This window comes from Balaenoptera ricei, chromosome 14 (genome assembly GCF_028023285.1).
Source record: "Balaenoptera ricei isolate mBalRic1 chromosome 14, mBalRic1.hap2, whole genome shotgun sequence".
NCBI classification, from domain to species: Eukaryota; Metazoa; Chordata; class Mammalia; order Artiodactyla; family Balaenopteridae; genus Balaenoptera; species Balaenoptera ricei.
The window spans coordinates 35,408,454-35,433,340 of NC_082652.1; the positions used below are offsets into that span (position 1 = coordinate 35,408,454).

Consider the following 24,887-nt stretch of genomic DNA (forward strand, 5'->3'; position numbering starts at 1 on the left):
GTGGGATCTTCCCAGACCAGGGTTCGAACCTGTGTCCCCTGCATTGGCAGGCAGATTCTCAACCACTGCGCCACCAGGGAAGCCCCATATATCTTCTTTAGTGAAATGTCTTTTCAAATCTTTAAAAACAGAGCTGGTTTTATATATATTATTATTGAGTTGTGAGAGTACTTTACCTTTTGGATGCACATTCTTTATCAGACAGGAGATGTGCAAATATTTTCTCCTTGTCTGTGGCTTGTCTTTTCATTCTCTCAGAGTTGAAAAGCAGTAATTAATAATTTTAACAAAGTCCCGTTTTTCTTTTATGGATTGTGCTTTCAGTGTCATATCTAAGAAATCTTTGGCTAATTCAAGGTGACAAAGTTTTTCTATGTTTTCTTCCAGAATGTTTATAGTTTTAGATTTCATGGTCTATGACCTATATTTGAGTTAATTTTTATATATGGTGCAAGGTATGGATAAAATTTTTTGCATATGAATATCCTTTGTACCTTTTCTCAAATACTTATTGGTTTATAAAAATGGATATATTTTTGCATTCTCTATGTTGTTCCATTGATCTAAGTGTCCATCTTTATGCCAATGCCACACTGTCTTGACTATTGTAGCTTTATAATAAGTCTTGAAATCAGGTAGTGTAAGACCACCAACTTCCTTCTTTTTAAAGCTCTTTTTTTACAGCTATTTTAGGTCCTGCACATATTCTGTCAGCTTTGCTCACTGATATTTCGTATTTTTCTTGCTGTTGTAAACGGTATTATTTTAATGTCAGCTTCCAATTATCCACTGATAGGTCATATAAATACCAGTTTTTTGGTATGTAAATCTTTTACAGTTGTTTCAGATAGAAGTGTAAATAAATTCAGTCATTCTTACTCCACCTTGGCCAGAAGCAGAAATCATCACTGTAGGTTTTATTTGTCTTGTAGGTAGGGTAAGCCCTGTCATTTAGCACTATTCTCTGGTTGGAAGGTCATGGAATGTACTGGAACGTATGGAAATCATGGGGAAAGAAAGAGCATTCCAATCAAAGACATCCTAATTAAAAGTAACTTCACCTTTCCATATCTAAAGTTTACAAGTTGGATACAATGAACACCAGTAGCCTCTTTTAGGCATATGTTCTCTGATTCAACATTCCAGCAGTGTTCCCTCAATTTTAAAGTAGCATTACACGCAGCTGGAGACTTTTAGTTGAAGGTCTAGGCCCAGCCTCCTGGGTCTTGCCTTTCTGCTTGTTGCCCTGTTTCCCAGGTTGCTATATTGCTCGCATAATCTCTAGTTCAGAAACAAGAGGTAAATGTGGATAAGTGTGTGGTATGGGTTCTGGCTTCCTGCCCCCATCCCCACTCAAATATCTTTTATAAGGTTAGATATTTATATGTGTTTTGGAACAATTTATAAAGCAATAATTTTTGGTCTTCACAATTGAAAGGGTTAAGGGGAGCTAGAAGCTTTGCAATGGTGTACTTCTGCGTTATTTATTAACATTGTCAAGTTGACAAATCGACATGTCTTTAGTGGTTGTACAGAGAGAAGCTACTGGTCTCACAGCAATTTTCTGGCAAGGAGACTCCAGAATGTTATTTTCCTAGTGTATGTGTATTTAATACTTCCATTTATGTCTTCGTAAACTACTTCTTAACTGTCTGGCCTATTTATCTGGAGCTCATCCAAGTGAGAGTCATTGTTACTGCAAGGACTATTTACCTTCAGAGACCAGGGAATTAGAGGAGAAAACTCATCTCGGAATAAATGGATAGTAAGTCACTCTGTGGCCTTTTCCTCCCTCTTCAACTCCCTCACCCCCACTCCATTCCTTTGTTAAATAGATGAAGTTGGAAAACAGTGAATGTCTAGAGCAGGATGTGCGTGTTAGGAGGTGTGGCTATGCAAAGGGAAAGCCAAGATCTTTTCATCTATGTTTCATTTATGGGATGGGGATGAGAGCAGATGGGCATTTTGGTGATTTGCATAATAGCTTCTGGTCTTTCTTATCCCCAGTTGGTGGAACCATCTCCTTCTCTCCTATGTTACAAAATAATGCACAGACCTCGAGGACACACTTAATGGTTAGGGGGGTAAATGCTGGCATCAAAATGTGCTTGTGGGGAATTCCCTGGTGGTCCAGTGGTTAGGACTCAGTGCTTTCACTGCCGGGGCCCTGGGTTCAATCCCTCGTGGGGGAACTAAGATCCCGCAAGCCGTACGGTGTGGCAAAAAGGAAAAAATGTGCTTGTGAATGACACTTGCCATGTCAGCAGGTTTGTGAATGCAGAGATTGAGTCACAGGTGTGGAAGGAGAGCACTAGCATCTATTACGAGAGCTGCTCCCCATTTCTAGAAACAATAGCCTACTTTTGATTTTTCACCAAAATTACCTCTATTTCCATACAATTCTGAGTTTTTAACATCTCCCTTGCTTCACACGTTAAAGCTTGTGGCCTCATAACTGGGTGGAACAAGCATGTGGAAAGGGAGCATTGTTTTCTCTTTTAACACCATGTCAACTACTACAAAAGATCTCTTTTGATTGTAAGTGACTTAAATACGTAAACATTTGGGCTTGTAGTGATTTGTGCCTTTTCAACTAAGCAGAATGTTAAAAACAAAAAGCCAAAATGGAGGCAGCATCTTCTGACAGCCAGTTCAGGGACCACAGACTTGGCAAGAACTTCGGCAGTCAAAAACATCCAGCCTTTGCCAACCCAGAAGCTTTGGATCAATCCCACTCCTCACAGCTTCCTTGGAGTATGACAAAGCCTAGCACTCACTCTCCATATTATACTTGATAAACAATCGCTTTTCTTTGCCAAGTTAACAATACCATAACCTAGCCAAATAGTTCTTCCAGTACACCTGACTTTTAAAGGTGTGGCATTCATGCAATTCAAATTTCAAAAGCCTGAAACTTGGCATAATTCCTGATATGCCTCCTACATCTTTTCTTTCTTCCTTTCTTTTCTTTCTTTCTTTCTCTCTCTCCTTCCTTCCCTCCTTCCTTCCTTCTTTCCTTCTTTCCTTCATTCTGTCCTTCTTTCCTTCCTTCCTTCCGTCTTCACTCTCTCCCTCCCTCCCTTTCTCCTCCTCCTCCCTCCCTCTTTCTTTCTTTCTTCCTTTTTACATGCTTTTCAAGATAATTTAGTTGGCAAAAAGAAAAATAACCATCTTACAAGCCTATGGCCCCCATTTGACCCCAAAACAAGACTCAATAACAGAGAATTGTGAGTGAGACTTCTCAGGCTTTTGTTCGTTACCTGGGGTCAGGAGCCATCGAATGACCTAATGTTCTGGTTGCTGAGGGAAAGCCATTCCTCCTGGGGCACAATCAGCTCAAGGATGTTTTGTTGAGGCTCCCAACCAAGGTTCCCATAGTGACACCCATCAAGGATACAGCACCTGCCCCGCTGGTACTAAGGGGAGAATGGCCAAATGTTGGGCCCTCGCAGACACTATCAGGTGATACCAAGCCCGCTCTCATCACTTTCCATTCCCTCCCTTTCTTTTATTTGACAAATGCATTACAATTATTTGGCCTAGAGAGAGTCTTCATGTAGAAAACCTATTCTAATTTTCTTTGCTTAAAGAGAGCTTCAGGCAAAAGTATGATGAACGTGGAGGGTTTTAAATAACCAATGGATGCTTGTGTTGAGGCAGTTTTACAATCTGTCAATAGGACAGTGCTAACCACATACAAATAAGCAGCAGGACAGTTTTTTCCCACTGAACTTGTGAGCAGGGTTGCATGACATGCAGGTTCCTCTGTGCTCTGTTCTAACTGGGAAGCTCGTCTGACAGAGTGAACCTCTTTGTTAGGAAAAGTCTTAATTCTTGATCTCAATCTCCTCACCCCCCTTACCTACCTTTTGATCTATCTTTCGTTTTATGTAATGAGACATACTGGATTTTTACATCAGTTAAGTGCCATTTCCCAAGAGAGCAAGATGGCGCACTTTTGAAGAAAAGCATTTTCGAATTCCACATATATTCAGCCTTGACAGCAGTCATGGGGAAAATGTCTAAAGAAGACAGAACAGCGTAGGACTAGCGTTTTTTTCTTTGAAACTAGATTTAGCCCTGAAAAGCAACCATTATGTGGATGAGAGGGATGGAGAAGAGAACCAGGAGCCAGAGGATTCTGTAACGGGTGTGACTGAGGGAGTTTCCCTCAGATAAGTTTATGGCTTGAGTCTCAGATAGTTGAACTTGCAGGAACAAAGCATGTGCATTCTAAAGATATAGACTGTGCTTAGTTTTCATTCATGACTTATTTTGTTTAAACACAGCCCCATCAGACAGGGGGGATGAGAATGAGCCTCCGAGGTTTACCCTCTGTTCACTGATTTGTAATCTGCTGGACAGAAAAGTGGTGGGAGCAGGGCACAAAATCCTCTCATCAGAAATATAAACTCAGGCTTCCCTGGTGGCGCCGTGGTTAAGAATCCGCCTGCCAATGCAGGGGACACGGGTTCGAGCCCTGGTCCGGGAAGATCCCACATGCCGCGGAGCAACTAAGCCCGTGTGCCACAACTACTGAGCCTGTGCTCTAGAGCCCACAAGCCACAACTACTGAGCCCACGTGCCACAACTACTGAAGCCCGCATGCCTAGAGCCCGTGCTCTGCAACAAGAGAAGCCACCGCAATAAGCAGCCTGTGCACCGTAACAAAGAGTAGCCCCGGCTCGCCACAACTAGAGAAAGCCCACGTGCAGCAACAAAGACCCAATGCAGCCAAAAATAAATAAATAAACAAGAAATATAAACTCGTTTCATAGAAAGAGCACAAAGCAACAGCAGAGGTGAATGCCCACAAGTGCCTTTCCTCTTGCCTTCAGAACAGACAAGGTATTGTACCCCGTAGTGGTTGGTCCAGTCTTTGGTTTCATGGTTTTCTGCTCCTTTGGCCAGAATACTGGCCGGTCCTTTTCAGAAGTTGTAATTATCACACATTTTGCCTTTAGGGCATCAAGGACCAAAGAAGCTTCAAGACTGGAAATTGTGGGTTTGCAAACAGCAGGCCACGGGGTTCAGCTTCCAGGTTTATACCATCCACCAGCAACTGATCTATTCTCTTCAGAAACACAGAAGTGAACCCAATGACTCCCTCTGTGTTCCTATCAAAACTTTTAAACAACAACAACTTGATTGCACCCTTCACCCAGAAGGAACTCTGCACATGAAAGACATAAAGCGTTTCGTAGAGCAGAACATTCTTTGAAAACTCAGGGTAGAAGAAAGCGCTTGCTTAAGGAACTTAATTGAGAGAAACAGTGTAGCCTGGACAGGGCTGCCTGAGTTCAAAGGCACCGCTTTTAATCCCAAACCATTTTAATTTTACTTAACTTTTCTTTCTTTCTGGGTGACTAACCTGGAAACTTCTACTCATCTACTGCCAAGTAATTTTTCTGAAGAAGGTGGATACTTTACAAGATTCATATAGCCAGGAGCCCTCTGTCAGGAATGCTGGTGGTACGGTTTCGTGTAGATAAAAACAGAGGCACAAGGAAAGTGGGTCATTGTGATTTGCGTGTGGAACAGACTCGGTCTCTGGCTAGTTTGCTCTGACTGGAAACAATAAGGCGCTGGGCCTTCCTTAAGTTTGGAAATGGAATGCCTCTGGCAGCCCATGATCTTGGAGAGGGGAGCCGAGTGTTTTCGTGGCTGGGATTTTGTGTTAGTGGAACAGGCAGAATGTCAACTGTTGTGAGGAAAGTCAACCAATTCACACACATGCAGCTGGAGAGAAAGCTCAGCTTCAGATGTCATTTAACGTGTTGGTGGATGAACAAGAAGAAGGCAGAAATGGCCTCTCGCAGCCAAGAAGCCAGTGGTTACTGGAAGAATCGCGGTAGCACAATTGTTCTTGCTTTCACTGCTAGTACAAGGAAGGACATTCTTTCAGACTTTCACACTGAGCGATTTTTCCTATGACCCATTTCAGAGTTAAAGAACTTATAAAATGGCCACGCCTGATACCTTCCACAGAAGTAACTTCTTGCAAACAGCAACAGTGAGATGGGCCAGCCTTTTTTGGCGGGCCTATCTTCATAAAATGAATGGTGAGAATCACAATGTATATTATTGTGATCATCCTAATAATGAACACAGATCAATTGTGCAGTCATTTACTTTCTTGGTATTTATTCTCTTGGGGGAAAACATGGACTGATTAAGATGATTGTACCCTCTCCTTTTTGTGACTTCCAGTCTGTTCATTCTTTATTTTTGAGGGACCAGAATATTAGTATTAATTGGCTCTGATAGAGTGTTCCACGAGAGTTAAGAAAAAAACATAATCCGGTTTATTAAATGTTGTATGGACATTATTCAGTGCATTCTCCTTTAAGGCTGGCACTATTGAATATTAACTGAAAATCAACTAGCAAATAAACCATCTTAACATGGCATAATCATGAGCCAGTCAAGAAAACATATCACCTCACACCCGTTAGGATGGCTACTATCGAAAAAGTCACAGACGTAGAGAACAAACATATGGATACCAAGGGGGAAGGGGGGGGATGAATTGGGAGATTGGGATTGACATATATACACTATTGATACTATGTATACAATAGATAACTAATGAGAACCTACTGTATAGCACAGGAAACTACTCAGTGCTCTGTGGTGACCTAAATGGGAAAGAAATCCAAAAAAGAGGGGATATACGTATATGTATAGCTGATTCACTGTGCTGTACAGTAGAAACTAACACAATATTGTAAAGCAACTATACTCCAATAAAAAATTTTTAAAAACCAAAAGAAAAGAAAAAGCCAGAAAATCACTGTTGGCAAGGATGTGGAGAAATTGGAAAACATGTATTGTTGGTGGGAAGATAAAATGGTACAACTGCTAGGGAAAACAGCTCCTTAAAAAATTAAAAACAGAATTAGCACATAATTCAAAAATTCTACTTCTGGGTATATACCCAGAAGAATTGAAAGCAGAGTCTCAAAGAGTTATTTGTACACCCATGTTCATAGCAGAATTATTCACAATAGCCAAAAGGTGGAACCAACCCAAATGTCTACTGATGGATGAAAAAATAATTATTATATACATATATAATATCCCATTATATACATATAATGGGATATTATTCAGCCTTAAATAGGAAGGAAATTCCGACATATGCTACAATATGGATGAACCTTGAAGACATCATGCTAAGTGAAATAAGCCAGCGACAGAAAGACACATACTGTATGACTCAACTTACATGAAGGACCTAGAGTAGTCAAATTCAGAGAGACAGAAAGTGGAATTGTGGTTGCCAGAGGCTGGAAGGAAAGGGGAATGGGGAGTTGTTTAACGGGTACAGAGTTTCAACTGGGGAAGATGAAAAGGTTCTGGAGATGGATGGTGGTGATGGTTGTACAACAGTGTGAATGTATCTAATGCCACTGAACCATACACTTAAAAATGGTTAAAATAGTAAATTTTATGTTACGTATATTTCTTCAGAATAAAAAATAAATAAAATATTAGATCAGGAAGTTACCTTAAAAACAAAAGAAGTATAAAGTGGGGGTAACAGATACCTGATGCTGCCTTCAGTAGACATATTCTCTTATATCCTGTTAAATCATCATTTCCTGTCTGCTCTAGGAGCCAATGAAGCTCTCTGGTGGTGTGTTTTAAATTACTTCAGGCCCACACCTTCCCTTGCCCCTTGTCTGAGAAAGAATTCACTGCTCGCCTGTCCTTCCCCACCCCTCCCTCCTTCCATACATCCTCACCTTTGTGGTAGGGGTCAACAAGAGACATCTAGAACCATTTGGTTGTATGTCCATATAAAATGGTGTTAACAAGTTGTCTTTTATCACCTCGGTAGAAGAACTATGGAGAGGGAAATTAAAGGCGCAGGGAAGGATGATACCGGAAAATTCTAGAACCTTGAGCTGATTTTGCCCCAAAGGCTTTGTATCAAATTATCACGATGATTTCTATGATCAAGAGACAGGTGAAGCCTTCCCAGGGAAAGGAGCTTTAATGTTAAGGGGAGCTTAATGACATTTTAGTTTGCTTTCAGGTAAGAGCTGTCCCTGGGAAATGTGGTTATGTGGGATTCAAGATAGTTTTGGCCCAGGTGGGTTTTTTTTTTTTCTCCTCTTGTTTCAAAGGAAATTACGCAGACTAAGAGATAACTGAATTGTTTCCTTATCCCTCATCAAACTTACCCCTCACTGAATGTCAGGATTCAAGCCACTGCCGATTTGGGGAGGAAGTTGAAACCCGGACATCATTCTGGCTTTGAGTGCGGTGCCTGTGGTCCACTTCTAAACCTTCTCTAGATACGCTTGCATATTCCATATTGAACAGAGATGACGGCTCTGTGTTCTTTACACTAGAGCCAGGGCAATCGATGCGCTGGCGTCAAGGGCTACCTCTGCAGACTGAGAAGATGAGACCCCCTCTTGCACACCCACGAAGAGACGCAGAATGTAGTTCTGCTTCGAGAAACATCCTTGAACTAACACGTCTCTCTCTATCCCTCCAAGCTTCCGCAGGTTCACTCGATCCAACAGCGTGACGACGGCCGTGCAGGCCGACCTGGACTTCCACGATAACCTGGAGAACTCTCTGGAGTCTATAGAGGACAATTCGTGCCCCGGCCCGGTGGCCAGACAGTTCTCCCGGGACGCCAGCACCTCCACGGTCAGCATCCAGGGCTCAGGAAACCACTACCACGCCTGCGCGGCCGACGAGGACTTCGATGCGGATTTCGACCCTTCCATTCTGCCGCCCCCAGACCCCTGGATTGATTCAATCACCGAAGACCCCCTGGAGGCCGTGCAGAGGTCAGTGTGCCACCGGGACGGCCACTGGTTTCTGAAGCTTCTCCAGGCGGAGCGGGACCGCATGGAAGGCTGGTGCCAGCAGATGGAGAGAGAGGAGCGCGAGAACAGCCTGCCCGAGGACAGTAAGTGCGGCGGCGCAGCGCCTGCGCACGCGCCCGGGGCCGGATCCCCGGGGTCGGCGGTGGGGGATGCTTTCGTAGCGGTGGGCAGGCCCTGCAGGTCCTCACCCCAAACGGGAACGTGTGGAAGAGCTGGGCGATTCGGGCCGAGTCCACACGCCCCTGGTGCCCAAAAAAGACACCCCCCCCACCCCCCCGCCAGGCAGCTGTAACACCTTCTCTACCTCTGCCTCCGCGACCTCCACCTCTGGACCAACTTGGGGTGGACTCATGCTTCCGACACGGTTTCTCTTCCCCAAGATGCTCCCGCAGTGGTGCTGCTTCTCAGGGAATGAACAGAAATTCTAACTAGTTTCAAGATCCCCAGATACGCGTGCCTTGGGCATTTATAATCTTCCAGGCGTATTACTTTCATTAACATACAGGATTAAAACAAGGCCGGTCGTGTCTAGGCCTGTAGACGCCAAGCTTATTGACATCCTTAGACCTGGTTAGCCCGCACTTTCCCCCTTAGGTTTTAGGAAGGCAAACCTTCAGCCGCTGAAGCAATTAACCCAATTTAATGGGTTAAAATAAATGATCAAATAAAGGATGGTTAAGATAAATAAATAACGGAGACCCCGCACACCGTTCTTTTCAGACTTGGCCTTTTAACAACAGCGATTCTTTTTTTTTTTTTTTTAATTTATTTATTTATTTATTTATGGCTGTGTTGGGTCTTCGTTTCTGTGCGAGGGCTTTCTCCAGTTGCGGTGAGCGGGGGCCACTCTTCATCGCAGTGCACGGGCCTCTCACTGTCGCGGCCTCTCTTGTTGCGGAGCACAGGCTCCAGACGCGCAGGCTCAGCAGTTGTGGCTCACGGGCCTAGCTGCTCCGCGGCATGTGGGATCTTCCCAGACCAGGGCTCGAATCCGTGTCCCCTGCATTGGCAGGCAGACTCTCAACCACTGCGCCACCAGGGAAGCCCCAACGATTCCTATTAACAGTTGACAAAGAAGTTGCCAGATTACTGCAGTCCGGTTGCACATTAACAACAATTTTGAAATTGGAATAGAATTTATAATCAGTGTGTATTTCATTGTTGCGTGTTTATTTCCCTCCGAAAAACGATTATTAAATGAATGGTGGATCTTCCAACCGATGATATGTTTGAATCAGAGAAATTCAGTGGTAGGCATCAAAGCCTGCCTTCATTTTTCTGTGGGAACCACCTGGAAGAGTATTATCGTGATGTGGTTTTAGACCTATTTTTTAAATCATTTAACTTTTTATTGTGAACATTTAAAAACACTTACAAAAGTAGAGAGTTTACTGTAATGAACCCCCATATTCCCATCACCCAGCTCAACTACTGGCTGGTCTCATCTTCCCCCCCTTGTCATCATTTTTGCCAGAGGACCTTAAAGAAAATCCAACGCATCCCGTCACTTCACTACGTATCTCTGATAAGGACTTTATGTATATGTATATAACCATCATGCATTATCATCCCTAACAAAAACAATAATAATTTCTTAATAATTAGATCAAGAGCTTTCTGTAAATCATGTTCAGTTGACTTACTAAGTGAACCAAACTAATCGTGTCAGGGAGCAGCGAGTTTTCCGTAAAGGAAGTACTTTTGTGAGAATGGAGACTGGTAAATGACAGTTTGCAGGTTGTGGGATTTCCGCTCTGTGTCTTGCTCACAGCTCTTCTCTGCTTTTTCTTGCTCCTGACCCCTATCCCCTCACTGACTAACTTATTTGTTGCCTTTCTGAGCAGGTTAGAAAATCCATCAATGGGTTTCTGTAACGTTCCTTTTGTTCTTGCATGTTATGAGTGTAAACAACTTAGCAGTGGAAAAGTAAACCTCCTTCACACTTGACCCAACCGTTGGTGCCACTGCAGGCTCACCCAGGTGTGGATCCACAGGGAGAATATGCTCTGTGCCTAGGTGACAGGGGTGTGAAGAAGCACAGCCCGGCAGCAGTGGGCGGGGGAAGGTTCCCGTAAGAAATTCTTAGCAGTTGCATCTTCTTATTCTCCTTTCCCCGTGGGTATACCCGAAGCCTAGTAGCTTCTCCTGGGAAAAATGCCCATGTCTAAGGAGCAATGGCCTCGGGTGCACAGCTCAACAGGGCAAGCTGTCTTGCAGATTTTAGTTCATTCAATGCATTGATTCGAACTTGTTCTAGCTTCCCTGCTTGGCTTCCAATAAGACCTGGGGAAGCTGCTCATCTGGTGTTTTCTTTTAATCTGATGCTTTCTTCCCATCTGAGACTAGATCTACTTCTCTCAACCCAGGTTTATAATGATGCATGAGGATAGTCATTGTATAAATATTTAGAAAAATCTTCCTTAACACTTAAGGAGCTATGAAAACAAGTCAATGTATTTTGATACAAGCACATATATTTGAAAGGTGAAAATCTTGTTAGAAAATCAGGTTCTCATCCTGTGTTTGAGATGAAAGAGAAGCATATTTGTATCTTACTCATGAAGGAACTGCTCATTCATTCACTGTTCCAGAATTTTACTTCAGATGTTATTTGAAATATTGATTTATAAATAGGACTTATAAACCTATTCCATATGAAGGTATTTTGTTATAACAAGATTTGTTCTAATAATAATTTGCTGTCTTTGTACACAAAGGTGTCTCTGTCCCACCATGAATAAGCCGTCTTCTTAAGGACGTTGTCTTTAGAGTAGTGATAAATTTTCACAGATCTGCCTCTGTTTTAGGAGGTTGCTGCCTGAGGGCGGTAGGGGGGTGTGAAGGTCATGACTGCAGAACAGACAAAGATAACTTAGAGTGGGAGTATTTTTGGTGCTTTGCTTAAAGTATTCAACTGAGTAAATTAATCTTAGATGACAAGTATGCAATGAGACCCGCTGCACTGGGGAGTGAGTCTCCCTCTGTAGTTTGAAACGCACTTCGATATCAGAGCCCCTTTTTTCTAAGTTAAAAAAAAAAAATTACACACAACACCAATAAATATAATAGGAAGAACGGTGAAGCTCTTTGGTGAGGGCCTGGAGTCCTATCTGCTCAGCCTCTACCACTGTCTGGACAGAGGTCCCTAGAAACCCTCCCTGCCACCAAAAAAAATCCCAGGATTCCTAGAATACAGTTTGAAAGCCAACGGTCTATAGTGAAAAGTCCAACTTACTAATTTTTTTAAATACAATTTTATAACTTTAGATCAAACAGCTAACACAAAGATCAGAGGTAAATGCCTTTCCTACATGGTTTTTTAAATGTACAAAACTGATTCAGATTAGAAACATCTATTTGTGTAAGCCTATCTAACCTACAAAAATGGCTCTTCCTTCAAGTCTCAGCTTGGGCCTCACCTTCTAAAAGTCTTTGCAGAATGCATCCCTTCAGGCTGAATTGGGTGTGCCTCCCTGGTGCTTCTGTAATAGCCTGCACATTTGTCTAGCAGGTATTTCCAACTTTATTTGATGATAATCTATGTATCTCTGTCCTCCACTGAAAAGTGAGGTCTGAGGACAGAAATTACTCTTGTCTCATTCATCTTCACATCCGGTGCCCCTCTGACGGTTCTTGGCACAGAGTAGGGGATCAGTGAATATGTATTTGAGTCCTGGGACTATCTTGGAAATACTGTTTTACAAAAGTATTTTCCTTGGCAAAACCTTTCTTCCTAAGTAGTTACAAAATTTTCAACAGGTAGCTCACCCGCTATTGTTGCCAAAAGCTGGAAGGGGCGGTCCCTTGCGAGGTAGGGAGCCCTGCTGATCAGAACGGGGATTTGGCAGGGACATGAGCACCTGCCACAGAAAGGCTAGAAAGGACTTGTGTGTCGGTCAGCTGCATGGGCTAGATGAACCCGTGTGTCCCTTCCAGCTCTCGGGGCACGATTCCATCCCAGAAGCACTTGAAAGCTTTCTCTATCTTTCATGCCCTGGATGGTACAAAACAGAAGCTTCCACCCACTAGCATTCCAGAATTCTAAACAGCGCAGAGGTACACACACGTGCCCGGTCAAAGAGTCGCCAATTTCAAATGAGGCAAATGGAAATCGGTGAGGATCTGACCAGAAAGCCGGGAGGAAGGGAGAACATAAACCCGTGAACGAACACCCATCTTGTCCTCACAATCCCCTGGGCCGTGGGCTATAGGCTTTGACAGGTGTTGTTTTATTTGCCTCAGAACAGCTCTCTGGCAGTCTCTCGTCCAAGGTCACAGAACACAGAAGCGCCTGATGGAATAGATACAACACGAATAACATTTGACAAGATAATGATACTTCGTGTGTGCTTGGCTGCTCTAAAGCTCTGCATACATATCTGTCCCTGCTTCCTTGGCAACCGCAGTCCTGTTCTGATAAGTGGGCCTGGGGTTGCAGAGGGCCTTTGTTTTTACTAATTCTCTCATTTAACCTTCGCTTTTTTTATAAGGGGGGGGGAGCGGGTGGTAAGGAAGAGGGACCAATCCCGTTTGGCAGGCATAGCCAATGTCTGAGTAACCAGCTTAAAAAAAAAAAAAATCTGTGTACACTCAGAAAAATAGCTTTGATAAATGGGTCAAATGCAGATCCGTCTCTTGGCCCGGCCACCTTATGTGTCCTTTGGGTCCTAGATAGGAAGGTCTCTCTTCAGGGTACATGACGACAGTGGCTCCGTGACAGATTCCTCCCAGGAGAGCTGGTCTTCATCCTCGGTAGGGAAAGATAAGCAGGATAGGGTGGAAGAAAGGAATGAGTCTAACCACACCTGCTTAATTTATTTTGTGGGGCCCCGGAATTATTCCAAGTTTTCAATATTTTTAAACGTTTGGTGACTGTGCTTAATGCCTCTGAACGGCCCACTTAAAAACGGTTAAAATGGTAGATCTTGTGTACATTTTACCACACACACAAAAATATCCACCCCCACTGCCCCCCCAAAAAAGTCTGCAGCAGCTGAAGGTAGACGGGTCAGGCTTGCTATCTTCACGTCCAGAGTTATTCATCATGCTTATAAGAATGTAAGGTATTTTGTTAAATATCTTCCTGAGTTCAAAATACAACATGTCCACTGGCAGGGGTGGGGCGAGAAGTTAGGAAGAGAACTCATCTGCTACATGGGAACCTGAGGTTCAGATCTGGGGCGTGGGGTGGCTGCGATCACCTTTCTCTATCACAGAGTTGAAGAAAAAAAAAAAAAAGCCATCCAGTCTTCAGGAATTATTCAGTGATCACTTATTTTATGCTGCAATCATCCTGATTCTGACTGCTGCTTCCTAGGGGTCTTGTTTGTGGCCTTCCAGGACTGGAAAAGATTGCTTTCCCCAAAACTGGACAAAGTGCTCCAGGAAGCACAGAGAGGAAACAAGCACTCACAGTCACCCGGTCACCTCCAGCCAGCTTTCCAAAAGTGCATCTATAAATTCTTTGGGTGTGTGGGTCTATTGTTTTCCCTGCTAAAATAAAAGCAGCGAGAGGACTTTAGTTCTTGGGTGAAACCTTGCTCCCTAACAGTCGATGGTAGGTTTTTGGCTCGATAACAGAAGGGAAATCTGCAGTGAGCGAGGTTTCCTCGCGGCCGCGGCAGCTGACAGAACGTTCCCGCAGCTCTCGAAGTAAACCGATCCGAGCTTGTCTCAGACAATGGGGCCTTGTGTGAAACAGCTGTCTCGGGGAGATGGCTCGGTGCTGTTGGCCGGGGCCTGCCTGTTACAGAGATCCGTCTGGTATTATCTGACTGGGACGAAACGCCAAGATGGAGCGCAGGGCTCCCACCAGGAATGCGGTCCAGCACTGACGGCTCGAAACACGGGCTCGGGTTTCAGTGGCCCCAGGATGAAATACTGGTTGATCGTGCTTGGAAATCTAGCAGTGCCTCCTGAATTGTGGACAACTTATTTGTGGAATTTTCAGGCTTTATCTGAAACGAACTGATAAACCCAAAGCGTGTGCGGGATGGAGGCAGATTAATTCCACTTTAATTTTGCCCGGTAATAGCATCCCCGTTAGTGAAACTTGGCCTTGAGTCCCCCAGAAGGCCTGGGAGGGAGCCTTGGCAGCGAACGTGGGGCTGGTAACGAAACCCGAAGTGGGGTTTGCCCGGTTTCAGGTTGAGTTATGGGAAGCTGTGCACAGTCATTGCTGCGACCGTTGATGGGTGCCGTGCCCAGGCTGGCTCTGCCCAGGGTCTCTGCAGCCTGAGGACTGGTGGGTGGGAGGCAGGCCGACGAGTGCTCTGTGATTTCCTCAGCTCAGTTGCCTCAAGCCTTGTGTGCTTCTAAGCGGGGCAAGGTGGGTGCATCCTAGCTCCTTCCTGTTTTATTCTCATCTTTCTTTTGCAATGACCCTCAAAAGGTCCCTCCCGGGCTTCCCTGATGGCGCAGTGGTTAAGAATCCACCTGCCAATGCAGGAGACACGGGTTCGAGCCCTGGTCCGGGAAGATCCCACATGCCGCGGAGCAACTAAGCCCGTGCGCCACAACTACTGAGCCTGTGCTCTAGAGCCCACGAGCCACAACTACTGAGCCCGAGCGCCACAACTACTGAAGCCTGCACGCCTAGAGCGCGTGCTCCGCAACAAAATAAGCCACCGCAATGAGAAGCCTGCGCACCACAACAAAGAGTAGCCCCCGCTCGCCGCAACTAGAGGAAGCCCGCGCACAGCAAGGAAGACCCGACGCAGCCAATACATACATACGTACATATATACATAAATAAATAAAATTTATTAAAAAAAAAAAAGGTCCCTCCCCACCCCCGCGCCCCAAGACACACACACACGCGCACACACACACACATGCACGTACACTGCATAGTCTCTTTTTTAAGGTCTGGCCAACCTGAAATTAGTGACCAGGAAGTGGCAGGAATGAAAAGAAAAGTGTGTGCAATGTGCCTTATGTTTAACCTTCTAGAACGCTGGCTGCATTTTGCTTTGCACAGCACTGGGCACAAGGAGAAAGGTGTTGGTGCTGGAAGGTCATTTCCGAGCATCCCTTCTGTGGGTGTGTTTCGCTGGGAGGGGTCTGAGGCTGAGGGGCGCGGAGGCGTGGGGAGGTGAAGACGGGCAGAGGGAAGGCAGGTTGCCCGGAAGCAGCTCTCCAGGCCCCCGGGCCAGTGCTGTTCCCAGTATTCCAGACACTTCTGCGTCGCAGAGAGGCAGAGATTGCAGAGAGAGGGCCTGACTCATGCAGCATGGTCCCCGGTCGCTTTCTCTAACAATAACCGACAATTTCTGTGAAAGATCATTGCAATGGCCTTCAAATGCAGTATTTAGTCCTTCCATATTCCCAAGGGAAATGTTAACTCATTTCATCTCATTCAGCTTTCAAAGGCTCAAAAAACTGTATTTATCTATGTGATGTAGATGCTGTTACTATTTCATGGCTGATGTAAATGAAGATGTGGATCCAAGCGTAACCATCTTTTATGAGTGAGACTCCTGGAGTAGGGACTGGGGGAAAAAAAATTAGCTGAATTTTTGAAAACTTGCTCTTCACAAACAAAATAATATTTCCCCCATGGTTTAGCCCCGTGGAAGCTCTGGTTTTAGTCCGTGGGATAATTTCTACTGGAGAATTCTATTCTTTATTCATTAGCTTTTAATAAATTCATAAATTCATCATTCTTTGTTCATTTAAGTTTTGGCTCCTTTAAGGGGGAAAAAAAAAGTGCTCTTGTTACATTCAGAGCAGCCCTTGTCAGCCGGGAGTGAAACAGATCCATGTTTTCTGTGGAGACCTTTTTATTGACAACAGCTCTGGATCACAAATGTATTTGAGAAGCAGCTGGGCAGTTGGTTGGAGAAATTCTTTTCCACGAGGACAAACTCGTGAATAAAAATGTCTCCACTTGGATAATCCCGACTTGAAATCACACAGATTTGGTCTGACAAATCCACATGACTTTGGAGTAAGTGGGTGGATCCACTTTTAAAAAAATTCCTTTTTCCTCCTCATTCCTAAAGTCTACGACATTCCCCCGGGGTGGGGGGAGGGAGGCCAGGTGAGTAAAAAGTCAGAAGTTGAGGATAAGGAGGTTTAATTCACCCACAAACTCGTTCAACTTTTCCCAAATGGCTTGGTTCTTCCAGCCTGAGTCAGCACAACTAGTATTATAAACAGAAAACCAAGAGGAAGAATAGCCCCACCAAGATTATCTTAGCTAATTAATCAGTCAAGACTGTAAGGAAAAAGTGGTGCTAGGCACGGTAAAACCTTAAAGAAGCAGAATCTTAGGCCTGGAATCTTGCCGTTAATTAATTTTTCTAGTTAACATAGAGTTTATTGATGAGTCAGTTCACTTCAAAACTTCTTCCAACAGGATAATTGCGAGTTACATCAGCACAGTCTATGCCATGCCTGCTTATAAAGTCAGTCATATAAATAGATGGTGCTGGAAAGAATGCGGAGAGGGCAGAGACAGAGCTGTGCACGGGAATTTGAGGAGCAAAGCGAGGGAGAGGTGAAAGGGGATAGGCCTTTCTGGAGGATGCACACCTGCGCACAGGGGGCGGGGCCGGTGTGGGGGCGGGGCCAGTGTGGGAGCCAAGGCAGGAGGCACCCCAGCTCAGTGTTTAGCCTGAGCAAAGGCACTGCGGAGAGACCAGCTTTTGGATTTGGGAAACTGAGGGCCCAGGGCACTGAGGGAGTGGGCAGAGGTGAGGCTGGACAGGTGGGCCATTGAAGGGAGTTTCCCGCTTATCCCAGGGATGATAGGGGAGCATGGAAAAGTTTTAAGCGTGAGAATTATATGAGATAAGAAGACTCTCCAGTTAATAGGACCAAACCTCCCAATTGGCAATGGAGGGAGAACATTCATGCTATGGAAGGGGTGATGGAGCCTTGTAGCCCTAATTGTAAGCAACCAGGGACTCCTGAGAGGAATGTGGATGTGGGGAGACAAGAGGTGTCCAGCGGTTGCTCAGACGTGCTGCACAAAGGGTTGGTATACACCAGAGTTACAAATTTGAGCAAAATAAACCTATTTTACAGAATAGCTGAACCCAGGAGCATGGATGGGATCACTCGAGGGGACTGAGGGAAGGGGGCTCAGGACCGAGTTTTGTGTTCAACATTCTCGAGGTGGAGGGAAGAAGAGGAAAACGAGGTCAGGGCCAGAGAGCACTGTGGGCGCCCAGGGGGCTGAGATTCCTTTGTGCCAAACGCAGAGGTCCAGGAGGGGGCAGGGGAGGGGAGAGCCAGACCGCAGGGAGAGGGGACCACTGGGAGCTGAGGATGTAGAGAGAGCAAAGGAGTCTGCCCTTTGGAGAATCCAGCGTTTAAGGGAATGTATTGGTAAGCTCCAGCTGCCATAACAAAGTACCACCCGTGGCCTCAGCAACAGAAATTTCTTTTCTCACAGCTTTGTAGGCTAGAAGGCTGAGCTCAAGGTGCCCATTTGTCCCTAGGCCTCTCCCCTTGGCTTGGTCTTCCCTCTGTGTGTATCTACATCCTGATCCCATCGTCTTATAAGGACACCAGTTATGTTGGGTGAGGACTCACCCTAATGACCTCGCTTTAACTTAATTACCGACGTAAAGGCCCTGGTCCAAATACAGTCACAGTCGGAGGTCCTGGAGGTCAGGACTTCAACAGATGAATCTGGGGAGGACACAATTCAGCCCATAACAGGGGAGAAGAGGAATTTTATTTTAGTTAGAGGGGATCACGAGACGGGGGAGGATTTTCCCCTTAGAATGGGAGAGACTTGACAATGGTGGCAGCCCTCTCAAGTAAGGCTGCAGAGAAGGGCAGAGGTGGCAGAGAGGGAGTAGGTTCTCCGAGCAGCCAGGAGGGAGGCGGGCCAAGGACACAGGTAGATGGGAAGGGTGGGCGTAGAGAGCTGTTTAGGACGGGGGCAGTTATCGGTCGCGGGCTGATTCCATTAGGAAGCAATGGCAGTAACTCCAGGCACCTGACGTCTCTGATGCCGGCCACGTCACTGCTCGCCCATCACTCATTAGAGCTTTAGGGAACTGCGTGGGGGGCAAGTGTCAGGAGAGGGCAGAACACTGAGAGTGTTCATGCCTGATCCCCTGTTTACTTCATCTCATAGGAGGCAAAGTTATGGTTGAAGATGAGGTACCAGGGGTCTAGTTGTGAGTGAATGAAAGTCAGAAAAGGAGGGTCAGGGAGGGAGGTGACCAAGACCATCTTGAAGGACTAATGAACGGCTGCAAGAGACGGGCTGAGTTTGGAGCCCATGGGTTTGAATGGCTCTAAACCACATGGCAAAACACAGCTCACAGAGCATCGGGTGGGCCCAGCGCCCTGCAGGCCAGATGTGTCTGGCCTACTCTGAACCTGAAGATGGACCATGTTTTGCTGGAGCATCTGTGGCTCCCGGGGAGGGTCTGACCCTTGATTCTGCAGCGAGTCTGTTTTCTGCACAGGCTCCAGCAGGATGGTCTAGGCGTCCAGCCTTGGTTAAGGTCCTGTCTTCTCCGTGTGTCTCTGTCATCCAGCAGCCAGTTGGCCACTGTTCTAGCTCTGTTAGGTGGGGAGCTATGCCAGACTCTACAGATAGGCACGAAAATCTGGGGCCCTGAAGAATTGTTGTGGATTTCTTATGCACACAGACCAAAGGCATGATTCACCCACGCGTTGATGCTTGTCTAAGTCTGCCTGCATGAAAGCCACCAAAAAAAGAGGACATTCAGTCAGCTCACACTGTTGGGGAGAGACGACGGAGCGTGAAGATTAGCAGGAGAAATAATTCCCTGTTTGGGATCATGTCACCTTTTAGTTTCCCAGGTGAATGACCAAGAGCTAAAGAATGTCGATAGGATATAGGAGTTATAATTCCCGCTACATCCTAACAATTTTCATATACGATTTCATTAAATAATCAGCAATCCTATGAAGATAGTATTATGATCGCTTGACAGACAAAGAAAACAGAGTCTGAGAGTACAATAAATTCTCCCAAGATCCGCAGCTGATAAGTGGTATTTCTGACTCCAGTGCCTAGTCTCTTCCTTGTATGTTACACAGAGAGGAAGTTAGACAGGAAAGGAAGCAGACCAGGTGAATTAGGTGTAGGCGGCAGGGCCTGGGACGTGTTCCACCCAGCCTGCCCACTGTAGAAGCTTCACCACTGGTGGGACAGCCAGACGGACTCCTTTGTATTGATAGGTAGTGTCCAGGTTGAAGATATAAAAAAATATGTCTGTTCTGCTCTGTTTCGGAGGCCTAACATTGCTGATGGTGGAGCCGGCATAGTCTGTAAGAAATGGAAGCAGTCAAAGCAACCAGTGCTTCTGGCTTGTCAGCTCTAGAGGCCTAACCCTTCCTGGAACATTCAATGTGTATGTTAGTTATGCTTAAGGATATTTTTTTCAAACAAAGGGTCACACATATTTATTCCTGAACCAACCTACTCACGCAGAAACGTAGAAACAAAGAAAAAAATCATTTTCCCAATAAAACACCTCCAACTGTCTAGATAGTGGGGATATTTTCAGCTTGACATGGTAAGATGCTGGTGCCTTTGATACAGTATAAATATGTGCATCATCTCCCATGCGGGTCCTTGTAGACCCAGCTCAGTCTCATCCAGTGTCTCCGATTGGAGCTGGACCAGATTTTATTACGTTTTTATCCAAATCCACTGGGGAAGGGGATGATTCTGCTTTTGTTTCATGGCCAGGAATCCCTTGATCCTGAAAGTCTTGTGACAAACAGATTCAACCACACAGATCGTGATGGCAGAGATAGGGAGCTAGGCCTACGGATATAAAATAAGGGTTTTGACTCAGCAAAAAGTCAGACGCGTCCCCAGAGGAGATGGCCTTTGTTTTACTCGGCTACCACTGAACACTTGAGAGAAACTGTTCATTCCCTTCACTCCTGTGCCTTTTATACCACCTCCTTGTTCCCCAAATAAAAATGGTACCCTGTGGGGGTCAGTGGGAAGGAGGGGATGTGCTCTTTTCTAGATGTCTGTGTTTTTGATTGAATGTAGCGAGGAAATTTTAAATCGTAGTTTTCATAAAAGACTATTTTGTCTTTCTCTGCTTCTCATTACGATGCATAGTCTTTCAAAGAAAAACCAAAACTTGAACCTTACACCCGCCATCTCTTTCAAGTGATCCCTGGTTCCTGCATTCTTTTCATGACTGAGATTTCTTTGTGCGACAATCATTTTCGGTAGACGTGCTTTGCCCTCCTGCCCTGATGTAGGACAGGGATCAGACTTGCCGAACTTCTGCAAATTCCCCCACTGACTGGTTACAGCTGCCCCCCTTCTCTCCACTGGCCGTGGCTAGAAAGTGTGGATAAAGGAAAGAAATCACCCTCAGAGGCCTTCAGTTGAGTAGATTCAGAACCAGTTCTCAGTAAGTGTTGAGGGAAAAGGGCACAGCTGGACCAGGGCCCCAGGGAAGGTACTTCATACTTTGAGCCCAGCTTTTCTCAACTAAAATGATGACATTGGCCCTGCCCCACGGGGTCCTGTGAGGATCACATTAGATGTGCGTGTGAAAGTGCTTTGAGGGGTCTGGGCAAGATGGCGGAAGAGTAAGACGCGGAGATCACCTTCCTTCCCACAGATACATTACAAATACATCTACACGTGGAACTGCTCCTACAGAACACCCACTGAACGCTGGCAGAAGACATCAGACCTCCCAAAAGGCAAGAAACTCCCCACGTACTTGGGTAGGGCAAAAGAAAGTGCTTTGAAATACAAGGTAATAGTAATATAAATAGGCAGGTTTTTGCAAAAACCAAACAGTGATGGCCTTTCCGATCTTCCTGGCTTTGTGTGGTGAACTAACCCAGGCCTGTCCTCTCTGCTATGATCCCCCAGAGCCACCCATTCATCGTGGGATGAGAGGTCTCTAGGCTTATAAGTGGGGGAGTTAGTAAAGAGATGCCCACTTCTTACATAGAAGGAATTCAGTTCAACAGCGTTTTGGGTTGTTGTTCTGTAGTCCCACTGGGGGATAGACTAACACAGGAGCTGGGAGGAAAGGAAAGGGAGAAAGGAACCTAAAAAATTCACCATCAGGGTTCTTTTAGGCATGCAGGGAAACCAGGCTTCCCTACATGCAAAGAACGGCAAAGCAAGACAAGGCCTATTCTGTGATTACATGTGATACAAATAGATGGAATAAATCATGGTTAAATGGCATGCCTGGGGTGATACAGCAGAGATTATTATTCTGGAAGAGGCAGGGAATGGGCCCTAAGGGAAGTGGATGGTAAAAACTATTAACTACATTTGGATGGAACAATCTGGAAAGACTGTGTGGACCAGAGTGTGAGAAAAAACCAACTAAAGGAAACCCCAGAGGCACATCTTCCTCCTGGATGGACAGAGCCTTAAACTGCCCATTCTAGGCCGTGGGGTCTCAGCTGTGCTTGAGGGGTCACCCCAATCTAACACTCTCCTTTGCTCTCAAGAAGGCCCTTATGGGCTTCCCTGGTGGCGCAGTGGTTGGGAATCTGCCTGCCAATGCGGGGGACACGGGTTCGATCCCTGGTCTGGGAGGATCCCACGTGCCGCGGAGCAGCTGGGCCCGTGAGCCACAATTGCTGAGCCTGCGCGTCTGGAGCCTGTGCTCCTCAACAAGAGAGGCTGAGATGGTGAGAGGCCCGCGCACCGCGATGAAGAGTGGCCCCCACTTGCCGCAAATAGAGAGCCCTCGCACAGAAACGAAGACCCAACACAGCCAAAAGTAAATAAATAAATAAATAAATAAGTAAACCTATTAAAAAAAAAAAATTTAAAAAAAAAAAAAAAAAAAAAAAAAAGAAGGCCCTTAGCTGTCACCTTTCTAGGACCAAAGGAGACACCTTCATAAACTCAGGGGTGGGACTGGGATGTTGGTTGTCTGGTCTAGTGGTTTCCTTTAGGGAGGGAGGCAAAGGGGACAGAAGTAGAGAACAAATACTTTATCCAGAGGCCTTCCTTTCACTGGAGAGGGAGAGAGGGGAAAAAAAGAAAGAAGAAGAAGTTCAGAAGCAAATTTGAAAAAAATTAACATTCAATCCTTTGAGGGAGAGCACATCCATGGATGTTTGCTCTCTTGCCCTTTTTGTACTTTCATGTATTTTAACTTTTTTCCAAAATAAAAAACAGTGACATTTTCAAATGATGATTACTATAACAGTTTAGTCCAGAGCCAATTTCATATTGCAACTGATACCAACACAAACCACTTTTGTTGTTGTTGTTCTTTGCTTATTTTCATTTTTTAAGGAGAGAGGCCAAGAGAACTGAAAGTTCTCTGATCACCATTTAAAGAATTCACTGTCCTTTGGCCCAATCATACTTCGTCCCATCCATCCCAATCCAAGTGATCTAGCAGATCCCAAACACGTATAGCTATGTTTCTATTTCTGACGTCCATCTCCCCCATGTCCCCTCACCAGAATGGAATCCACAAGGGCAAGACTTTGTCCTCATCACCGTGTCACATCCATGCAGCACAGCCTGGCACATCATATGCCCTTATTCAATATTTGCTGAGTAAATCAATGAATTCCCAGAACCCACAGGGACTGTCCCTGCACCAGCTTTTGTGTAGATCCCACAAGTCCTTTCAGGCTCCTTTGACTTTTTTGGCTTTGGTTTTGAGGGCCAACCCAGCCCCTGAGAAGTTAATTGCCACCACATACAGTAAAATAGTGAGATGCAAGGCTAACACCCTGGGAAGATGTCCTGTACCTAGGCCTCTTCTGGAACTTTCTTTCACCAGGTTGGGCTGTTATATGCATAGGAAAGGCCCACCGGGGCAGCCTGAATATCTCATTTACTTTTGCTCCCTTATTCTTCTTTTCCTAGCATCCCTGAGAGAAGTACTTTTCTTTCCACCCTGCTGAAGGCTGGTATGGAACATTTTTAGAGTAGTTTCAAAATGACATTCAGATTCTTCTTTCTTCTTAATCTCATTTCTTTTATTTATTTATTTATTTATTTATTTATTTATTTATTTATTTTTGGCTGAGTTGGGTCTTTGTTGCTGCGCGTGGGCTTTCTCTAGTTGCGGCGAGCAGGGGCTACTCTTCATTGTGGTGCGCGGGCTTCTCATTGCGGTGGCTTCTCTTGTTGCGGAGCAGGGGCTCTATGCGTGTGGGCTTCAGTAGTTGCAGCACATGGGCTCAGTAGCTGTGGCTTGCAGGCTCTAGAGCACAGGCTCAGTAGTTGTGGCGCACGGGCTTAGTTGCTCTGCGGCATGTGGGATCTTCCCGGACCATGGCTCTAACCCGTGTCTCCTGAATCAGCACTTAACCACTGCACCACCAGGGAAGCCCTTTATCTCATTTCTTTACCAACCTTCAGCCTTTTTTTTTTTTCTACTTTTTACTTCCATTGGAGTTTACCATTTACTTTGTTTTCTTACTTCCTCAAAGCCTATGTAACAAATATGAATTTTACCTTCAGAAGAAAAGAGTTATTTCACCCACCAAGTGAGTGTCTAATGGAAAAACTAAACTAAAAAAAACTTTATTAGAGCTTTCTTAAGATCAAAGTGAGTTTTTAGTTCTCTGGAAAAGAAAGCGTGGAGGGCAAGGAAGTAGGGGTAATCGTCTGCTTGTCCCAAGCCCTCCTGGTTCATGGAGACAAATCCTCATCTCCCCACCCTGGGCCTAGGAAAGGTCATCTCTCAGACACTAGAAATGCAAGTAATCCTGGAGCCAGCAGAGAATTTCCATTCAAGGAACATGATGGTAAAAACCTGAAAAACAGAAGGGCCCCAACTCCATTCCCGGTGTTTTTGCTCTCACCAGACCATGCTGAGTGAACATGTCCCTTGCTTAACTTCCAAGAAGACATCCGAGTTAGCCCCTACCTACATGGTTGGGTGTTGCCCAAATGATTGTTTGGAGCAGGGCTTTCCCCTCATTTGAGAATCACTGTCATATGCATGTCATCTTGTTATGCGGTCCATTACAGAGCTCAGGTATCTGGGTGTCATTGAGAACCATTAGCTCAAACTGTTGAGGTGTATCCGGATACCTCAAGTTTCTCTCACAGTCCCCAGGAGCTGTGCA

The 24,887-nt window shown here is 45.3% G+C and overlaps 1 protein-coding gene across 6 annotated transcripts in view; it reads left to right on the forward strand.

The window, feature by feature from the left end:
* DLGAP1 (DLG associated protein 1) overlaps positions 1-24,887 on the forward strand; it is a 328,621-nt gene that overhangs the window by 293,958 nt on the left and 9,776 nt on the right. For all 6 annotated transcript variants that reach the window (XM_059895182.1, XM_059895179.1, XM_059895183.1 and 3 more), the window contains one exon: positions 8,511-8,932. In XM_059895182.1, coding sequence (XP_059751165.1) covers positions 8,511-8,932 — 422 coding nt within the window. The remainder of the gene's footprint in view (positions 1-8,510; positions 8,933-24,887) is intronic.